This window comes from Ceratotherium simum, chromosome 1 (assembly GCF_057802395.1).
Source record: "Ceratotherium simum simum isolate JZ-2026a chromosome 1, ASM5780239v1, whole genome shotgun sequence".
Classification (NCBI taxonomy): Eukaryota; Metazoa; Chordata; class Mammalia; order Perissodactyla; family Rhinocerotidae; genus Ceratotherium; species Ceratotherium simum.
Genome location: NC_141900.1, coordinates 22016167 through 22031221, shown reverse-complemented (window position 1 = coordinate 22031221; position 15055 = coordinate 22016167). Strand labels below are relative to the sequence as shown.

Here is a 15055-nt window from a genome sequence, read left to right as displayed (position 1 = left end):
TTCATGGTTTCTTCTCTCATCTTTTGGACACAATCTTTTAAAGTATACCATGGTCTATTAGTGTCTGGCCACATATCATCCGTGGGGTATTTATCTTGAGCTCCTTTTACTGCAAGAGCCAATAAAGTTGTACCATCAGTGTCTTGTCCACGATCATTTGGGGGGTGAGCATTCATGCTCCAGTCTCTGAAAGCTCCCCGTATTACTGGATCATTGGACAAAATTACAAATTTAAAAGCATCTCCTGCATCCAGATTAATTCCTGTAGCGCCCATATCATATAGGCGAACAAGCCAGGTTATAATGGCTTCTCCAGGCTTTTGTGTAGCCCGGGCTAAAATATCAGAAATTTCTTGTTGGTTAAAATCCTCAATCACATCTCTCCTTACAGGATGATTACCATCCATTTCCATCCGCCGACGGCGAAGAGGACGTGCCTCTGTGCGTTTGAGTGGTTTGTCCTCTTCCTCATAATCAGTTTTAGAATCATCATCCCAGATATCACCATCCCATGTGTCTGGGTCCCACTTAGGACCGGCCGATGCTATGGCCATATGAACTTTTCGTTCATTTACCTTTCCTCTCCTCTTTCTATATTTATATTTGGCAACTCTTACAGCAGCCTTTTCTGCTATAGCTTGGTAGTTACGAGCCTGATCTCCCAGTGCATGATATTGACATTGAATCATAGCCAAGTGAAACTGCAAATCTGAATTTTCTTTTTCCAAGAGTGCCTTCTCTTTCTGTATCTTATCCCTATCTTCTATAGCCCGACAATAAGCAGTCAGCAAACACCAACCTCACCGTGCCAAAAAAGAAACATCATCTTTCTTTTTCCTTTCCACCGTCTGCAAAGCTTTGGTCACATCCAACGGTTCAAATCGTCGCAGACGAGCATCCCAAGCTTCACATAACCTTGACCTACGAGCCCACTCCCCAGCCAGAGTGCAAAAGGGAGGGTCCTCCCATCCTGGAATTTCTCCCACCTGGGCTTCAGTTACCTTTCGTTTGAATAGGAAAGGCATCTCCTTAATCGAATCCTGCTCACAGCGCCAATTATGTTATGAGAGGTTCGGGGATTCGATCAGAGACGTAAAAGACACTTTCCACTCCAAACAAATGGACTGAAGGTATATTTTATTATATAGAGGATAGTAAAGGTGACAGTCTGCAAACAGATCCAAATAGGTCAAATATTAAGAGGGAAAAAACATCAGCCCGACTGGAAAGGGAAAATACCCACATCGGCTGAAGAGAAATGACACAAATCAACCAGAAAGAGAAACACCAGGTTAACCGAAGAGAACACATCAAATCAATTACTTCATATCAAATCAATTACTTCACATCAAATCAGTTACTCACAACATCCACGCCCCACTGCCGGGAGAGCTCTGTCAATCGACGCGGCTGGGCAAGGATCACACGTCCTGGGCAAGGTGTCCCTTCCACAGGTGGAACTCTCACCGGGGCTCAGTTTCCAGCAGTTTTTATACCATCAGTAATTTTCAGAGTAAGCAATTACAGAGTTTGCAGAGCAAGCATTTAGTGTTTCCATGCACAAATGGTTATCAGTGGCGTACGTGCACTGAGCCCCCTGGCTAACGTCCCAGCCCAGTAATTGTGTACGTGCATTGTTCTCTTTGGTTATCGTCTCAGCCCGGCACAGATGGCCAGTCCATTCCGGGCTACGACGCTCCAAGAGCCTTGAAATGTTACAACTTGCAACTCTCTCCGTGGGAGAAAGGCCAGTTCCCGGGAAAAGGCCAGTTCCCACCACACAGAAAGCAGCCTTGTATTTCTTTTTTGTGCTGGTGGCTGTAGGTCAATGGAGCGGCCAAACATGGCTGTACTCATGTCAAGACAGGCGTGCACCAAAGCACCGCTTCTCCGGCCATGCTGAGGCCGCATCCCACATACAGCAACTAGAAGGATGTGCAACTATGACATACAACTATCTACTGGGGCTTTGGGGAAGGAAAAAAGGAGGAGGATTAGCAATAGATGTTAGCTCAGAGCCGGTCTTCTTCAGCAAAAAGAGGAGGATTAGCATGGATGTTAGTTCAGGGCTGCTCTCCCTCACAAAAAAAAAAAAAAAAAAAAGAATTTAATTCAAAGCTATTCATGTTAACAGAAAATGATTTTAAAATAACAACATGTTAAAGAAAACAGGAAATGATAGACAAAATGGAGGAAAAGATGCAGAATTTTAATTGGAATGTATAAAAAAGAATCAAAGGAATATTCTAGAGCTGAAAAATATACTGTCTGAAATTAAGAAGTCATTTGATGTATTTAATAGGATATAGCATAAAACAGAATCAGTAAACTTGAAGACAATCAATGAAAAATAGCCAAACTTGAGCACAGAGGGAAAAAAGAATGGGGAAAAAACAGAACAGCAAAAGAGGCATGTAGGACACAATAAAAAAAAATCTAACATTTGTGATTGGAGTCCCAGAAAGGTAAAAAAGAGAGAATTAGATAGAAGCAATATTTGAAAATGACCAAGAATTTTCTAAAACTGAAGAAAAATATCAATCAACAGATTCAGTAAGCCCAGTGAGTCAAGAAGGACTTTTTAAAAAAAATCAGCCTCTGTTCAAGAGGTTTGAAGGGAAATGATATTCTAAGTAGACAACCAGGTTTTATTGAGGACAAGTAGGTGAAGTTCAAAAGAGGTTAAATATACAGAGAAATCTGTGATGAAAGATTATGTATTCCAAAGCTTGCAGAAGATGGGTTTTAGAAGAGTGCTAGGCCTGGCAAATGGGGTCAGATAAATAGATGTTTAGGGATACGAGGCACAATGGGATTCATCCTGACAGTCTCGTAGGGGAAGCGGGTAACAGGGTTAAGGCGGGTGTGCAGGGCCCCAGAAGACTGCTCTCTTACCCCTGCTGGTAATGTGGTAGCAGAGGTGGGTCAAGGACTCCTCAGGAGAATATCATCTTAGGCAATGTGGAGCACTTCTGAGGACTTCTTTTCTCTGGGGGCAGAGGAATATGGTAGGCTGACGAGGAAGGAGTGCTCTCACCCAGAGGAGCAACCAGGGATGCCTCTTGCAGCTTTGTAGAGTTATGGCAAGTGGAGAGCAAGCCGAGGAGAGGCCATCCCTTCCCTGATGTTCCCTGACCCTCAAGCCGAGGAGAGGCCATCCCTTCCCTGATGTTCCCTGACTCTCAACTCAAGTCCACTTCTGCTACCTGCTCCATGGCCAACCTGGACTGAGTCATCACTCAGAATGGCTTTATCCTGAATCCTAAATACAACATTGCACTTTCTGACCCCTCCCTCCTACTTTTCCAGCTTTCTCATTCAATTACTCCCTCTACCGCTCTTTACTCACCCCTTAGGAACCTCCACTTTCTACACATATATCAGTATCAGGTCTTGTTCTCATTTCCCACCCAGTCCTTAGAGTCCTTGGCCCATCACTTCAGACACTCTCAAAAGCTTCGCTCCCTCACCACTGCCCTTCCATTCTATATGCCTGGCAAACTCCTATCCTGGATGAAGTCAACTCTTACTTCTGTACCTACATCTGGTTTACTGAGTGCTACTGGAGAAAATCACACAACTGGGAAGATGAGTACCATGCTCTCTACATATTTTCAAATATAATTGTATAGAGATAAAATATGAATGAAACTCATCATAAAAAATTAAAACAATAGAGATGTATATAGAGTAAAAAATTAGAGTTCTCCCCTAAAACCATCCCCCAAAACATTTGCTCTTAAGAGTTTGGCATATGTTCTATGCATCTATTATTGTCTTAAATATACTAAATATAGATAGATATACTCACATACACATACATATAAACACACACACACACATATATACACACATATACATACATATACGAAATCAGATAGGTAACTTAGACTGTAGTAGACACTTTGGTGGGTAATTTGCATTTGTCTTTTTTCTTCTTTTAAATTTAATATGTCTTGGCAAGCTTTTCTTCTCAAAAGGTACAGATATACTTTATTCTACATAATATCCCATTCCCTTGTTCACATTTAGGTTATTTATATTTTCACTATGTAACAATATTATAATGAATATCCTTGTACATCTTTCTAAGCACATGTGCAAGTATATCTCTAAAGTAGATATAGAAGTGGAAATGCTTGGTCACAAAGGATATATGTTTTTAACATTTTAATAAATACATACTTCTACATTACCATCCAAAAAGGAGGGGAACTGTACCAAATTGCCCTCCCAACTACATAGGAGTGTTACTACCCTAGCTGGGCTCTCAACACAGCTCGGCTCCTTCTCTTTCCTTCCCTAGACTTCTCTCTCCCTCATTCTCCACATAACTTATCTCTGCCCAAAACCCCTTCTGCACCCTCTATCCCCACCCAAACATACACATCCTTGGCAAATATCTCACCAAATATTTGTAGAGAAAACAGAAGTCATCAGAGAACTTTCTTGCCTTCTTATCCCCAAACCTACAAAACCTACCCACCCCTATCCTGTACTCCTTCCCTCCTATTATAACGGGGGAGGGGGGGCGTCTTTCCTCCTGTTTAAGGCAATACTGGTTGTGGTTGTAGGGTCCTTCCTTTCACACAGGGCTGCCTACCTTCCGTATAAAGCTCTCAGCTTCCACTCTTTTCTCAGTTAACCTCAATCTATCTTCTGCCTTCATGGCTCCATGGAAACCCCAGGCTCACCTTGGGCCAAATGCACTGCACCCCTTCATGTCCTTATCTTGGGTGACACCACTGTCCACTCTCTTCATAAAGCCACAGTCTCCTGATTTTCCTCCTCTGTCTCTAGGGCACTTCTGTCTCACTTCTCCTCTTGTCCAAACCTTAAAAACTGGAGTTTGGGGTTTCTGTGCCGGCGTCCTGTGCTCTTTTTCCCTGGGAGATGTCCCCTACTGCTCCCTTTCAGCCACCATCACCCTTCTGTCTTCTCCTCTCTGATCTGTATCCTCAGCCCAGACCGCCGACCTTTCCAAATCTGACGTCCTTCTCTCCCGTTCTGCTCCTCGTGCCCTCCACGCCCTCTCCCCCCCAAATCCTAGCCCCTCCTCTGGGAAATCTCTTCCGACTCCTCCCTCTTCTAACTCCGCCGCCACGTGGCTCCGGTATCTCGCAGACCTGAAGAATGTAGTTCTCCCTGAAGTAGCTCCTCAGCCTGGGGCTGGCAGTGCGTAGCGAGGCCACGGCCAGAGGCCCAACTGAAACTCTGCGCCCCGGGCCGGCTCTCCACGCTCTGCGCAGTAGGAGCCGCGCCCCGGCTAAAGGCTAGCGCGTCCCGGCGTTGCCCGGGCAACCACGGGACACGGCGTGGAGGGGCATGGCGCAGCGAAGCCCCGCCCCTGTCTCCCGGGCGGCCTGGAGCCAGGCGGGCCTCGGGCCCCGGCGGGACGGGCCCGGGCTCAAGCGAGGGGAAGCCGGCCTCGGCGCGGCGGCTGCCCCCGGTGTGCCCCGTCGGGGCGCGCACTCCTTGCAGCTCTTCACGGCGTCCGCTCCCCTCACCCCGGCCCCCGCCCCGCCTCGCCTCGGGGCAGCCGCCTGGACGCGTCAGGCCGGAGGGGGCGGTCTTACGCTGGCGTCGTTTCCGGGAGGCGGAGCTCAGACCCCCGTTTCCTTTCTCCGCGGCCAGGTCGCGCTCGCACGGCGGTCGACCGCCCTGCTCTGGAGACCCCCGTCCGCGCCGGTGCGTACAAGCCGCCCGCGCCAGGCCCCCAGGAGCTGCGCCGCGGCCCCCGGCAGCATGGGCGGCGCCCGCGACGCGGGCTGGGTGGCGGCGGGCCTGGTCCTCGGCGCCGGCGCCTGCTACTGCGTTTACAGGCTCACGCGGGGCCGGCGGCAAGGCGGCGGCGGGCATCGCCTGCGCCCCTCGCGGTCCGCAGGTGAGGCACGCGGTGCCCGGCAGGTGGGCGGGCTGGGGGACAGGGGCTATCCCAGGGTAGGGACGAAGACGCCGCTGGCGCTCGGGGCCTTCCCCTGCTCGGAGTAAAAGGGAGCCGAGCCCGAGGAGGGAGGGAGGCTCGTGAGAAGGGCGAGGTCGGGAAGCCCAGGTGCAGAGGGCGCGTCGTCCACTTGGTTGGGTGGGTGTAGGGTTCTGAGCCGCTTCCCTGCCTTCTCTAATTTGTTCAAAATCCCGGGATGAAAAATTGCCCAAACTTTACTGCCTGAGTCCGGCGTCTCAGCGGAGGATTACGGTTCTCAAAAGTGTGTTGATTGCCTCTCACGTTAAAGCTTACTCCCGGCCTTTGTGTTACCAACGAGATTTCCCCGACTGCAGATGAGTGTTCCCGGGCCTGGAGCGGTAGATGAAACTGCGTGCAGTTACCTTAGGAGAAGGGACGCCAGAGGGGCATTTCTGCCCGGAGTGGGCCCCGCCTCTGAGAGGAGAGGTACCTTGAAGTCACCGTGGTCCGTATATATGAAAAGTTGTAGAGAGATCCTGGAGATACAGATATACGTGTATATATCGAATTGGAACAGTTGTTTGCATGGGGGACATCCTCCTGACGGACAAGTGCACGATTAGGTTTCTGTCCAAAAGTTGATTCGTGCAATCAGGATTCTAGCAATTTGCTGAATGTTCTGGAGGGGTATTTCATGTCATGGAAGCTGTTAGGGAAATAATTAAAAATAAAAGCTGCCAACCAAGAACCTCCTCTCTACAAATCCAGAAAAGAACTAAACAGCCTTATTATTGAATAAGCCTTAGACCAGATTGTTATGCCCATCACGGGCAATCTGCCAATGGGATTGCAAAGACAGAATTCTCAGCCCTTTATGCGCCCAGGCAAATATAACCTATTTCATATTATGTACATGTTCTCAAGGTAAATAATAACTTGATCTTAAGAGGACTTGCCAGCACCATTTGCTGTTCATAGTTCATCCTAAATTCACTGGTAATTGGGGTGGTAGTTTGTGTTGGCCAATTGCCTTTATCCAGAGGAAAAATAAGACTTCTCAGTATCTTTATGATAAGCAGATGGTTACAGCATGGAGCCAGGTGCCAAGCCTAAATTCAGAGACAAGGAGATCCGGGCTCGATCTTCCTTGACGTTTACATTTCGAACAGATGACCCCAAAACCTTTAAGAAAGACATCCTTGGTTTATAAACTGGCGAGAGGCTTGCTTAGCATTTAAAAAGATATACATTTATATCAAAGAGACAGACAAAGGATTTACAGTTACAAATTTGCTCAAGGAAATGCTCTAAGAAAAGGGAGTGGGGGGAAAGTCTATTTCCCTTTTGACACAAGGGAAAACCCTTTTTTTTTTTGAAATTTGTATTTGCCCTTACTTACAAAGCCTAATTTGTTGTCTTTGTGTCAGAGATATTTCTGTGTAAGTAATTGGTCAGGTGGCCTGGACCTTCCTCCTTATACTGACTCAACCTATTGAAGACTAACAAAGTCTTACTTTTAAATGTAATTTTACCAGTTCCCAAAATCACCATTACTTCAGGTCAGGCAGCTTACAAAATAAGTTGCTCACAGTCCTTTCTTCCTGAAAAGCTATACCTTTATCTCTGAAGAATTGAGAAATACCCGTTTTGTCAGCATCATTCTCAGATTTCAGAGGGTGATCCTTTTTTTTTAATTGAGATATAACTAACCTATAACATTGTATTAGCTTTAGTGTACAACGTAATTGATGTGGGGCCGCTGAGTCGCGAGTCGAAAAAGAATTTTCAGACGTGAGCTGGTCGTTCGTTCGTGCACCTTTATTTTGTGTTCAGCCTGGGGACAGGACCCGTAGGCAGTAGAGAGCTGCTGCCTGGAAGTGTTTCAGCATGGGGACAGGACCCATGGCCAGTAGAGAGCTGCTACCTGGAAGTGCCTGTGTGGGGCCGTTATATACCAGTTTAGCTATTTTTTGTCTTCTATAGAAATGTCAAAAGAGAAAATATTAGGTGGTCTGGTTAGCCTCAAAGATTAGGGTATGGGGGCGGGTGAATGAGATGTGTCCTTGCATTCCAAGGTAAAGTTTGCCTCAAGGAACAGGTAGGCAGGAGAGTCAAGTCGTTGATTACCTCCTGAGGTAAATTCCTTTGCTTCTAGCCAGAGGTGATTGTGTAATGCAAGACTGAGTGAAGTCTCATGGAAAGAATTGGAAATTGTAAAATGAGTCATAAACAGGGTTTTGACTATATCATAATGATTTGATATATGTATATATTGCAAAATGATCACAATAACTTGACATCCATCACTACACAGTTCACAGTTCACAGTACACGATTTTTTTTTCTTGTAATGAGAACTTTTAAGATTTACTCTCTTAGCAACTTTCAAGCATGCAATACAGTATTGTTAACCATAGTCACCAAGCTGTACATTACATCCCCGGAACTTATTTATCTTATAACTGGAAGTTTGTATCTCTTGACTACCTTCACCCATTTTACACCGCCCCCCACCACCACCACCAGCCTGTGGCAACCAGCAGTCTGTTCTCTGTATCTATGAGTTGGGGTTTTTTTTTTTCAGATTCCACATACACGTGAAATAATACGGTCTTTGTCTTCCTCATTTCTCTTGGCATAATACCCTCAGAGTCCATCTATGTTGTCCCAAATGGCAAGATTACTTTCTTTTTTATGGCTGAATAATATTCCATTGTATGTATGGACCACATTTTCTTTATCCATTCATCCATTGATGGACAGTTAGGTTGTTTCCATGTCTTGGCTATTGTAAATAATGCTTCAGTGAACATGGGGGTGCATATATCTTTTTGAGATAGTAATTTCGTTTTCTTGGGATAAATACCCAGAAGTGAAATTGCTGAATCATATGGTAGTTCTATTTTTAATTTTTTGAGGAACCTCCATACTGTTTTCCATAGTGGTTGCACCAATTTACATTCCCACCAACAGTGTACAAGGATTCCTTTTCCTCTGCATCCTCACCAACACTCATTATCTCTTCTCTTTTTGATGGTAGCCATTCTGTCAGGTGTGAGATGATAGCCCACTGTGGTTTTGATGTGCATTTCCCTGATGATTAGTGATTTGGGGCACCTTTCCATGTACCTATTGCTCATTTGTATGTCTTCTTTGGAAAAATGTCTGTTAAGATCCTCTGCCCATTTTTTAATTGGATTGTTTGGTTGTTTTTTTTTTCTGTTGAGTTGTATGAGTTCTTTATATATTTTGGGTAATTAGCTCTTTATCGGATATATGATTTGGAAACATTTTATCCCATTCTGTAGGTTGCCTTTTCATTTTGTTGATGGTTTCCTTTGCTATGCAGAAGCTTTTTAGTTTGATGTAGTCCTACTCATTTATTTTTGCTTTTGTTGTCAAATCCAAGAAATCATGCCCAGAGCTGTGTCAGGGAGCTTACTGGTTATGTTTTTTTTCTAGGAGTTTTATGGTTTCAGGTCTTATGTTTAAGACTTTAATCCATTATGAGTTGACTCTTGTGTATGGTGTGAAATAGGGGTCCAGTTTCATTCTCTTCCATGTGTCTGTCCAGTTTTCCCAATGCCATTTATTGAAGAAACTGTCCTTTCCCCATTGTATGTTCTTGGTTCCTTTGTTGTAAGTTAATTGACCATATGTATGTGGGTTTATTTCTGGGCTTTCTATTCTGTTCCATTGATCTGTGTATCTGTTTTTATGCCAATACCATACTGTTTTGATTACTGTAGCTTGGTAATATATTTTGAAATCAGGAAGCGGGATGCCTCCAGCTTTGTTCTCAAGATTGCTTTAGCTATTTGGGGTCTTTTGTGGTTCCATACAAATTTTAGGACTGTTGCTTCTATTTCTGTGAAAAATGCCCTCGAAATTTTGATAGGAATTGCATTGAATCTGTAGATTGCTTTGGGTAATATGGACATTTTAACAATGTTGATTCTTCCAGTCCATAAGCACAGAGTATCTTTCCATTTACTTGTGTCATCTTCAGTTTCTTTCATCAATACCTTATAGTTTTCAGTGTACAGGTTTTTCACTTCCTTGGTTAAATTTATTTCTAGGTATTTTATTCTTTTTGATGCAACTGTAAATGGGATTTTTTTTCTTAATTTCTCTTTCTGATAGTTTGTTATTAGTGTATAGAAACACAACAGATTTTTGTATATTGATTTTGTATTCTACAACTTTACTTAATCTGTTTATTACTTCTAAGTTTTTTGGCCGAGTCTTCAGAATTTTCTATAGATAATATCATGTCATCTGCAAATAGAGTTTTACTTTTTCCTTTCCTATTTGGATGCCTTCTATTTCTTTTTCTTGCCTAATTGCCCTGGCTAGGACTTATAGTACTATGTTGAATAAAAGTGGTGAGAGTGGGCATCCTTGTCTTGTTCCTGATCTTAGAGGAAAAGCTTTCAATTTCTTACCATTGACTATGATGTTAGCTGTGGGCTTGTCATATATGGCCTTTATTACATTGAGCTACATTCTCTCTGTACCCACTTTGTTGAGAGTTTTTGTCGTGAATGGATATTGAATGTTGTCAAATGCTTTTTCTGCATCTACTGAGATATCATATGATTTTTATTCATTTTGTTACTGTGGTGTATCACATTGATTGATTTGCAGATGTTGAACCAATATTGCATCCCAGGGATAAATCCCACTTCATCATGGTATATGATCCTTTTAATGTATTGTTTGCTAATATTTTGTTGAGGATTTTTGCATCTATATTCATAAAGGATATTGACCTGTAATTTTTTTTCCTGTAGTGTCCTTGTCTGATTTTGGTATCAGGGCCTTGTAAAATGAGTTTGGAAGTGTTCCCTCCTCTTCCGTTTTTTGGAAGCATTTGAGAAGGATTGGTGTTAATTCTTCTTAAATGTTCCGCCATCTGGTCCTGGACTTTTGTTTGTTGGGAGGTTTTTGATTACTAATTCAATCTGCTTCCTAGTAATTGGTCTGTTCTGATTTTCCATTTCTTCATAATTCAGTCTTGGTAGGTTGTATGTTTCTAGGAATGTACCCATTTCTCAGTTGTCTAATTTGCTGGCATATAATTGTTCCCAGTAGTCTCTTATGATATTTTGTATTTTTGTGGTATCAGTTGCAATGTCTGCTCTTTCATTTCTGATTTTATATTTGAGTTTTCTCTCTTTTTTTCTTGGTCAGTCTAGCTAAAGCTTTATCAATTTTGTGTATCTTTTCAAAAAACTAGCTCTTAGTTTCATCAATCTTTTCTATTGTCTTTTTAGTCTCTGTTTCATTAATTTCTGCTCTGATCTTTGTTATTTCCTTCCTTCCTTCTAACTGGGCTTAGTTTTTTTCTGGTTTCTTGAGGTGTAAAGTTGAGTTGTTTATTTGAAATCTTTCTTGTTTCTTGATGTAGGCATTTATCACTATGAACTTCCCACTTAGAACTGCTTTTGCTGCATCCCATAAGTTTTTGATATGTTGTATTTCCATTTTCATTTGTCTTAAGGTATCTTTTGATTTCTCTTTTGATTTCTTCTTTGGCCATTGGTTGTTCAGTAGCATGTTGTTTAATCTCCATATATTTGTGAATTTTCTAGTTTTCTTCTTGTGATTGATTTCTAGTTTCATACCATTGTGATTAGAAAAGATGTTTGATATGGTTTCAGTCTTCTTAAATTTATTAAGACTTGTTTTGTGGCCTAACATATGGTCTATCCTGGAGAATGTTCCATGTGCACTTGAGAAGAATGTGTTTTCAACTGCTTTTAATGGAATATTCTGTATATGTCTGTTAAGTCCTTTTGGTCTAACGTTTCCAATATTTACTTATTGATCTTCTATCTGGATGATCTAGCCATTGATGAAAGTGGGGTATTGAAGTCCCCTACTATTATTGTGTTGCTGTCTATTTCTCCCTTTAGGTCTGTTAATATTTGCTTTATATATTTAGGTGCTTCTCTGTTGGGTGCATAAGTATTTACAAATGTTATATGCTCTTCTTGGATTGACCTCTTTATCATTATATAATGACCTTCTTTGTCTCTTATTACAGTTTTTGTCTTAAAATCTATTTTGTCTGACATAAGTATAGCTACTCCAGCTTTTTTATGGTTTCCGTTTGCATGTAGCATCTTTTTTCATCACTTCACTTTCAGTCTGTATCCTTAAAGCTGAAGTGATTCTCTTGTAGGCAGCAAATAGTTGGTGTGATATTGTGATTTGTAATAAGAAATGTATATTTGGTCTTCATCCCAATTTCTGGCACAGAGCTTCTAAAACCTTCAGAATTCCCTAAGTGATGTGAGTGATAAAGGTGTCTTTTGTTAATGTTAATGAGGTGACTTTTGGAAAGCACCTGAGGATGGGGCTGGTTGCCAGTGGAGTCAACTGTATGATTAGAAGGTTGAAACTTTCAATCTCACCTCCCTCACCTCCGGGGCTGGAGGTTGATTCAGTTGCCAACAGTCAATGATTTGATCTATAGTGCCTATGTAATGAAGCTTCCATAAAAACCCAAAAGGATGGTGTTCAGAGAGCTTTCAGGTTGGTGAACATATGGAGATTTGGGGAGAGTGGCACACTTGGAGAGGGCATGGAAGCTTCTCACTCTTTCCCCATACTTTGCCCTAGGCATCTGTTCCATTTGCTTGTTCCAAGTTATATCCTTTTATAATAAACCAGTGACCTAGTAAGTAAAATATTTCTCTGAGTTCTGTGAGCTGCTCTAGCAAATTAATCAAACCCATGGAGGGGTTGGTGAAACCTCCAGTCTATACCTAGTAGGTCAGAAGCACAGGTGACAACCAAGACTTGTGAATGGCATCTGAAATGGTGTGTGTGTGGGGCAGAGGGCAATCTTGTAGGACTGAGCCCTTAACCTGTGGGATCTGATACTATCTCCAGGTAGATAGTGTCAGAATTGAGTTGAATTGTAGAACAGCCAGCTGGTGTCCAAGAATTGCTTGGCTCTCTGGAAAAACTAGCCATATGTTATAATTGATGATCAGAATCAGAATATGAGTTGAGTCTTGTTTTTCATCCATTCAGTCCCTCTGTGCCTTTTGAGTGGAAAATTTTGTCCATTTACATTTAAAGTAGTTATTGATAGGTGGACTATAGCCATTTTGTTCATTTTTTCTGGCTCTTTTGTAATTTCTTTGTTCTTTTCTTCTCTTGCTCCTTCCTTTCTGATTTGATGATTTTCTATAGTGGTACACCTGAGATTCCTTTCTCTTTGTCATTTGTGTATCTACTGTAGGTTTTTGCTTTGTGGTTACCATGAGGCTTACATAAAACATCTTAGAACAGTCTATTTTAAGTTGATAACAACTTAAGTTTGAACGCTCTGTATTTTTACTCTCCCCTACACACATTTTATGTTTTTGATGTCACAGTTTACATCTTTTTATTTTTTATATCCCTTAACAAATTATTGTAGTTATAGTTATTTTTACTACTTTTGTCTTTTAACCTTCATACTAGATTTATAAGTGATTAACCCACCACTGTTACAACATCAGATTATTCTGAATTTATATATTTATCTTTTCCAGTGAGATTTATATGTTTTCCTGTTGTTAGTGCCCTTTTGTTTCAGCTTCAAGAAGTCCCTTTAACATTTCTTATGAGGCCAGTCTAGTGGTGTTTAACTCCTTCAGCTTTTGCTTGTCTGGAAAACTCTCTTTCTCTCCTTTATTTATGAAGGACAGTTTTTCCAGGTAGAGGATTCTTGGTTGGTAGTTTTTTTTCTTTCGGTACTTTGAATATATCTCCCTTCTGACCTCCAAAGTTTCTGCTGAAGAATCTGCTGATAGTCTTAGGTGGGTTCCTGTGTACGTAACAAGTTGTTTTTCTCTTGCTGCTTTTAAGATTCTCTTCTTGGCTCTAACTTTGACATTTTAATTATAATGTGTCTTGGGCTGTGTCTCTTTGGGTTCCTCTTATTTGGAACTCTCTGGGCTCCCTGGATCTGGATGTCTGTTTCCTTCCCCAAGTTAGGGAAGTTTTCAACCATTATTTCTTCAAATAAATTTTCCGCCCCTTTCTCTTTTTCTTCTCTTTCTGGGACCCCTATAATGTGAATGTTGGCCCACTTGATGTTGTCCCGTAAGTCCCTTAAGCTGTCTTCCCTTTTTTTACTTTGGCTGCTCTGATTGGGTGAGTTCCGCTGCCGTGTCTTAGAGTTCACTGATTCTTTCTTCTGCTTTATCTAGTCTGCTTTTGAACCCTTCTAGTGTATTTTGCAGTTCAGTTACTGTATTCTTCAGCTCTGTGACTTCTCTTTGGTGTTTCCTTACGTTTTCTGTCTCTTTGTTGAAATTCTCACTGTGTTCATCCATTCTTTTCCCAAGTTCAGTGAGCATCTTTATGACCATTAGTTTGAACTCTTTATCAGGTAAATTACTTAACTATTTCAGTAATATTTTTTTTTCTGAGGTTTTATCTTGTTCTTTCCTTTGTACATATTCGTCTGTTTCTTCATTTTGCTTGACTCTCTGTGTTGGTTTCTGTGCTTTAGATGAAACAGCCACCTCTCCCATTCTTGAAGGAGTAGTCTTGTGCAGGAGATGAACCTTATTGTTCAGCCATGCCCCAGTTCTTGGTTGTCTGTCAAAACTTTGTTATTGTCCAGGCAGCCTGTTTTATTTTTAAAAGTAGTTGATCTTTAGGTGATCTTTAATAGTAGTTCCCAGTAGTTGAGGGTGTACCAAAACCTGTCAGTGTCCCAAAGAGGAGGATCTCAGTCAGCACCTAGATTGAGGCTGATTGGAAGCCGGACCCTCTGGCAGCAGCTTTTAAAGTATGCAAATTGACCTCTTTCAGGAGAAGACTGGGAGGTGTGTGTTTCTGTCTGCTCCCTCTGTACTGAGCCGGATAGGGGGAAGGGTGGGGATAGCCAGTTAAGAACTGTTTCTTTGTTTGCTATTGTCCCATTGAACACGTGAACACAAGCCCTGCTGGGCACCAGAGCCAGGTGATCAAGGGGAGTCCTTTGGGCGGCAGCTGCAAAAACTAGAGTGCTAGACATGTGCACAAGCTCCTTTCTGGGAGATATCAGTGACCTGGAGTAAGGCAGGGGGAGAGTGCAAAGATGGTGCCTGTCTGGCCTCCCCTCTCTGGAGAGTATTGCTGTTGGCCCCTTCATGTATGTTA

General features: G+C 42.3%; 2 protein-coding genes across 3 annotated transcripts in view; one reads left to right on the top strand and one right to left on the bottom strand.

The window, feature by feature from the left end:
* FBXL13 (F-box and leucine rich repeat protein 13) overlaps positions 1–5747 on the bottom strand; it is a 241386-nt gene extending 235639 nt beyond the window's left edge. The window contains 2 exon segments of the mRNA XM_014794454.2: positions 5094–5273; positions 5610–5747. Coding sequence (XP_014649940.2) covers positions 5094–5273; positions 5610–5747 — 318 coding nt within the window.
* ARMC10 (armadillo repeat containing 10) overlaps positions 5699–15055 on the top strand; it is a 31876-nt gene continuing 22519 nt past the window's right edge. The window contains exon 1 of one of the 2 annotated variants that reach the window (XM_087442458.1): positions 5699–5884. In XM_087442458.1, coding sequence (XP_087298584.1) covers positions 5746–5884 — 139 coding nt within the window. In that variant the 5' untranslated portion in view covers positions 5699–5745. The remainder of the gene's footprint in view (positions 5885–15055) is intronic. The other variant, XM_014794453.2, reaches the window with a different exon arrangement.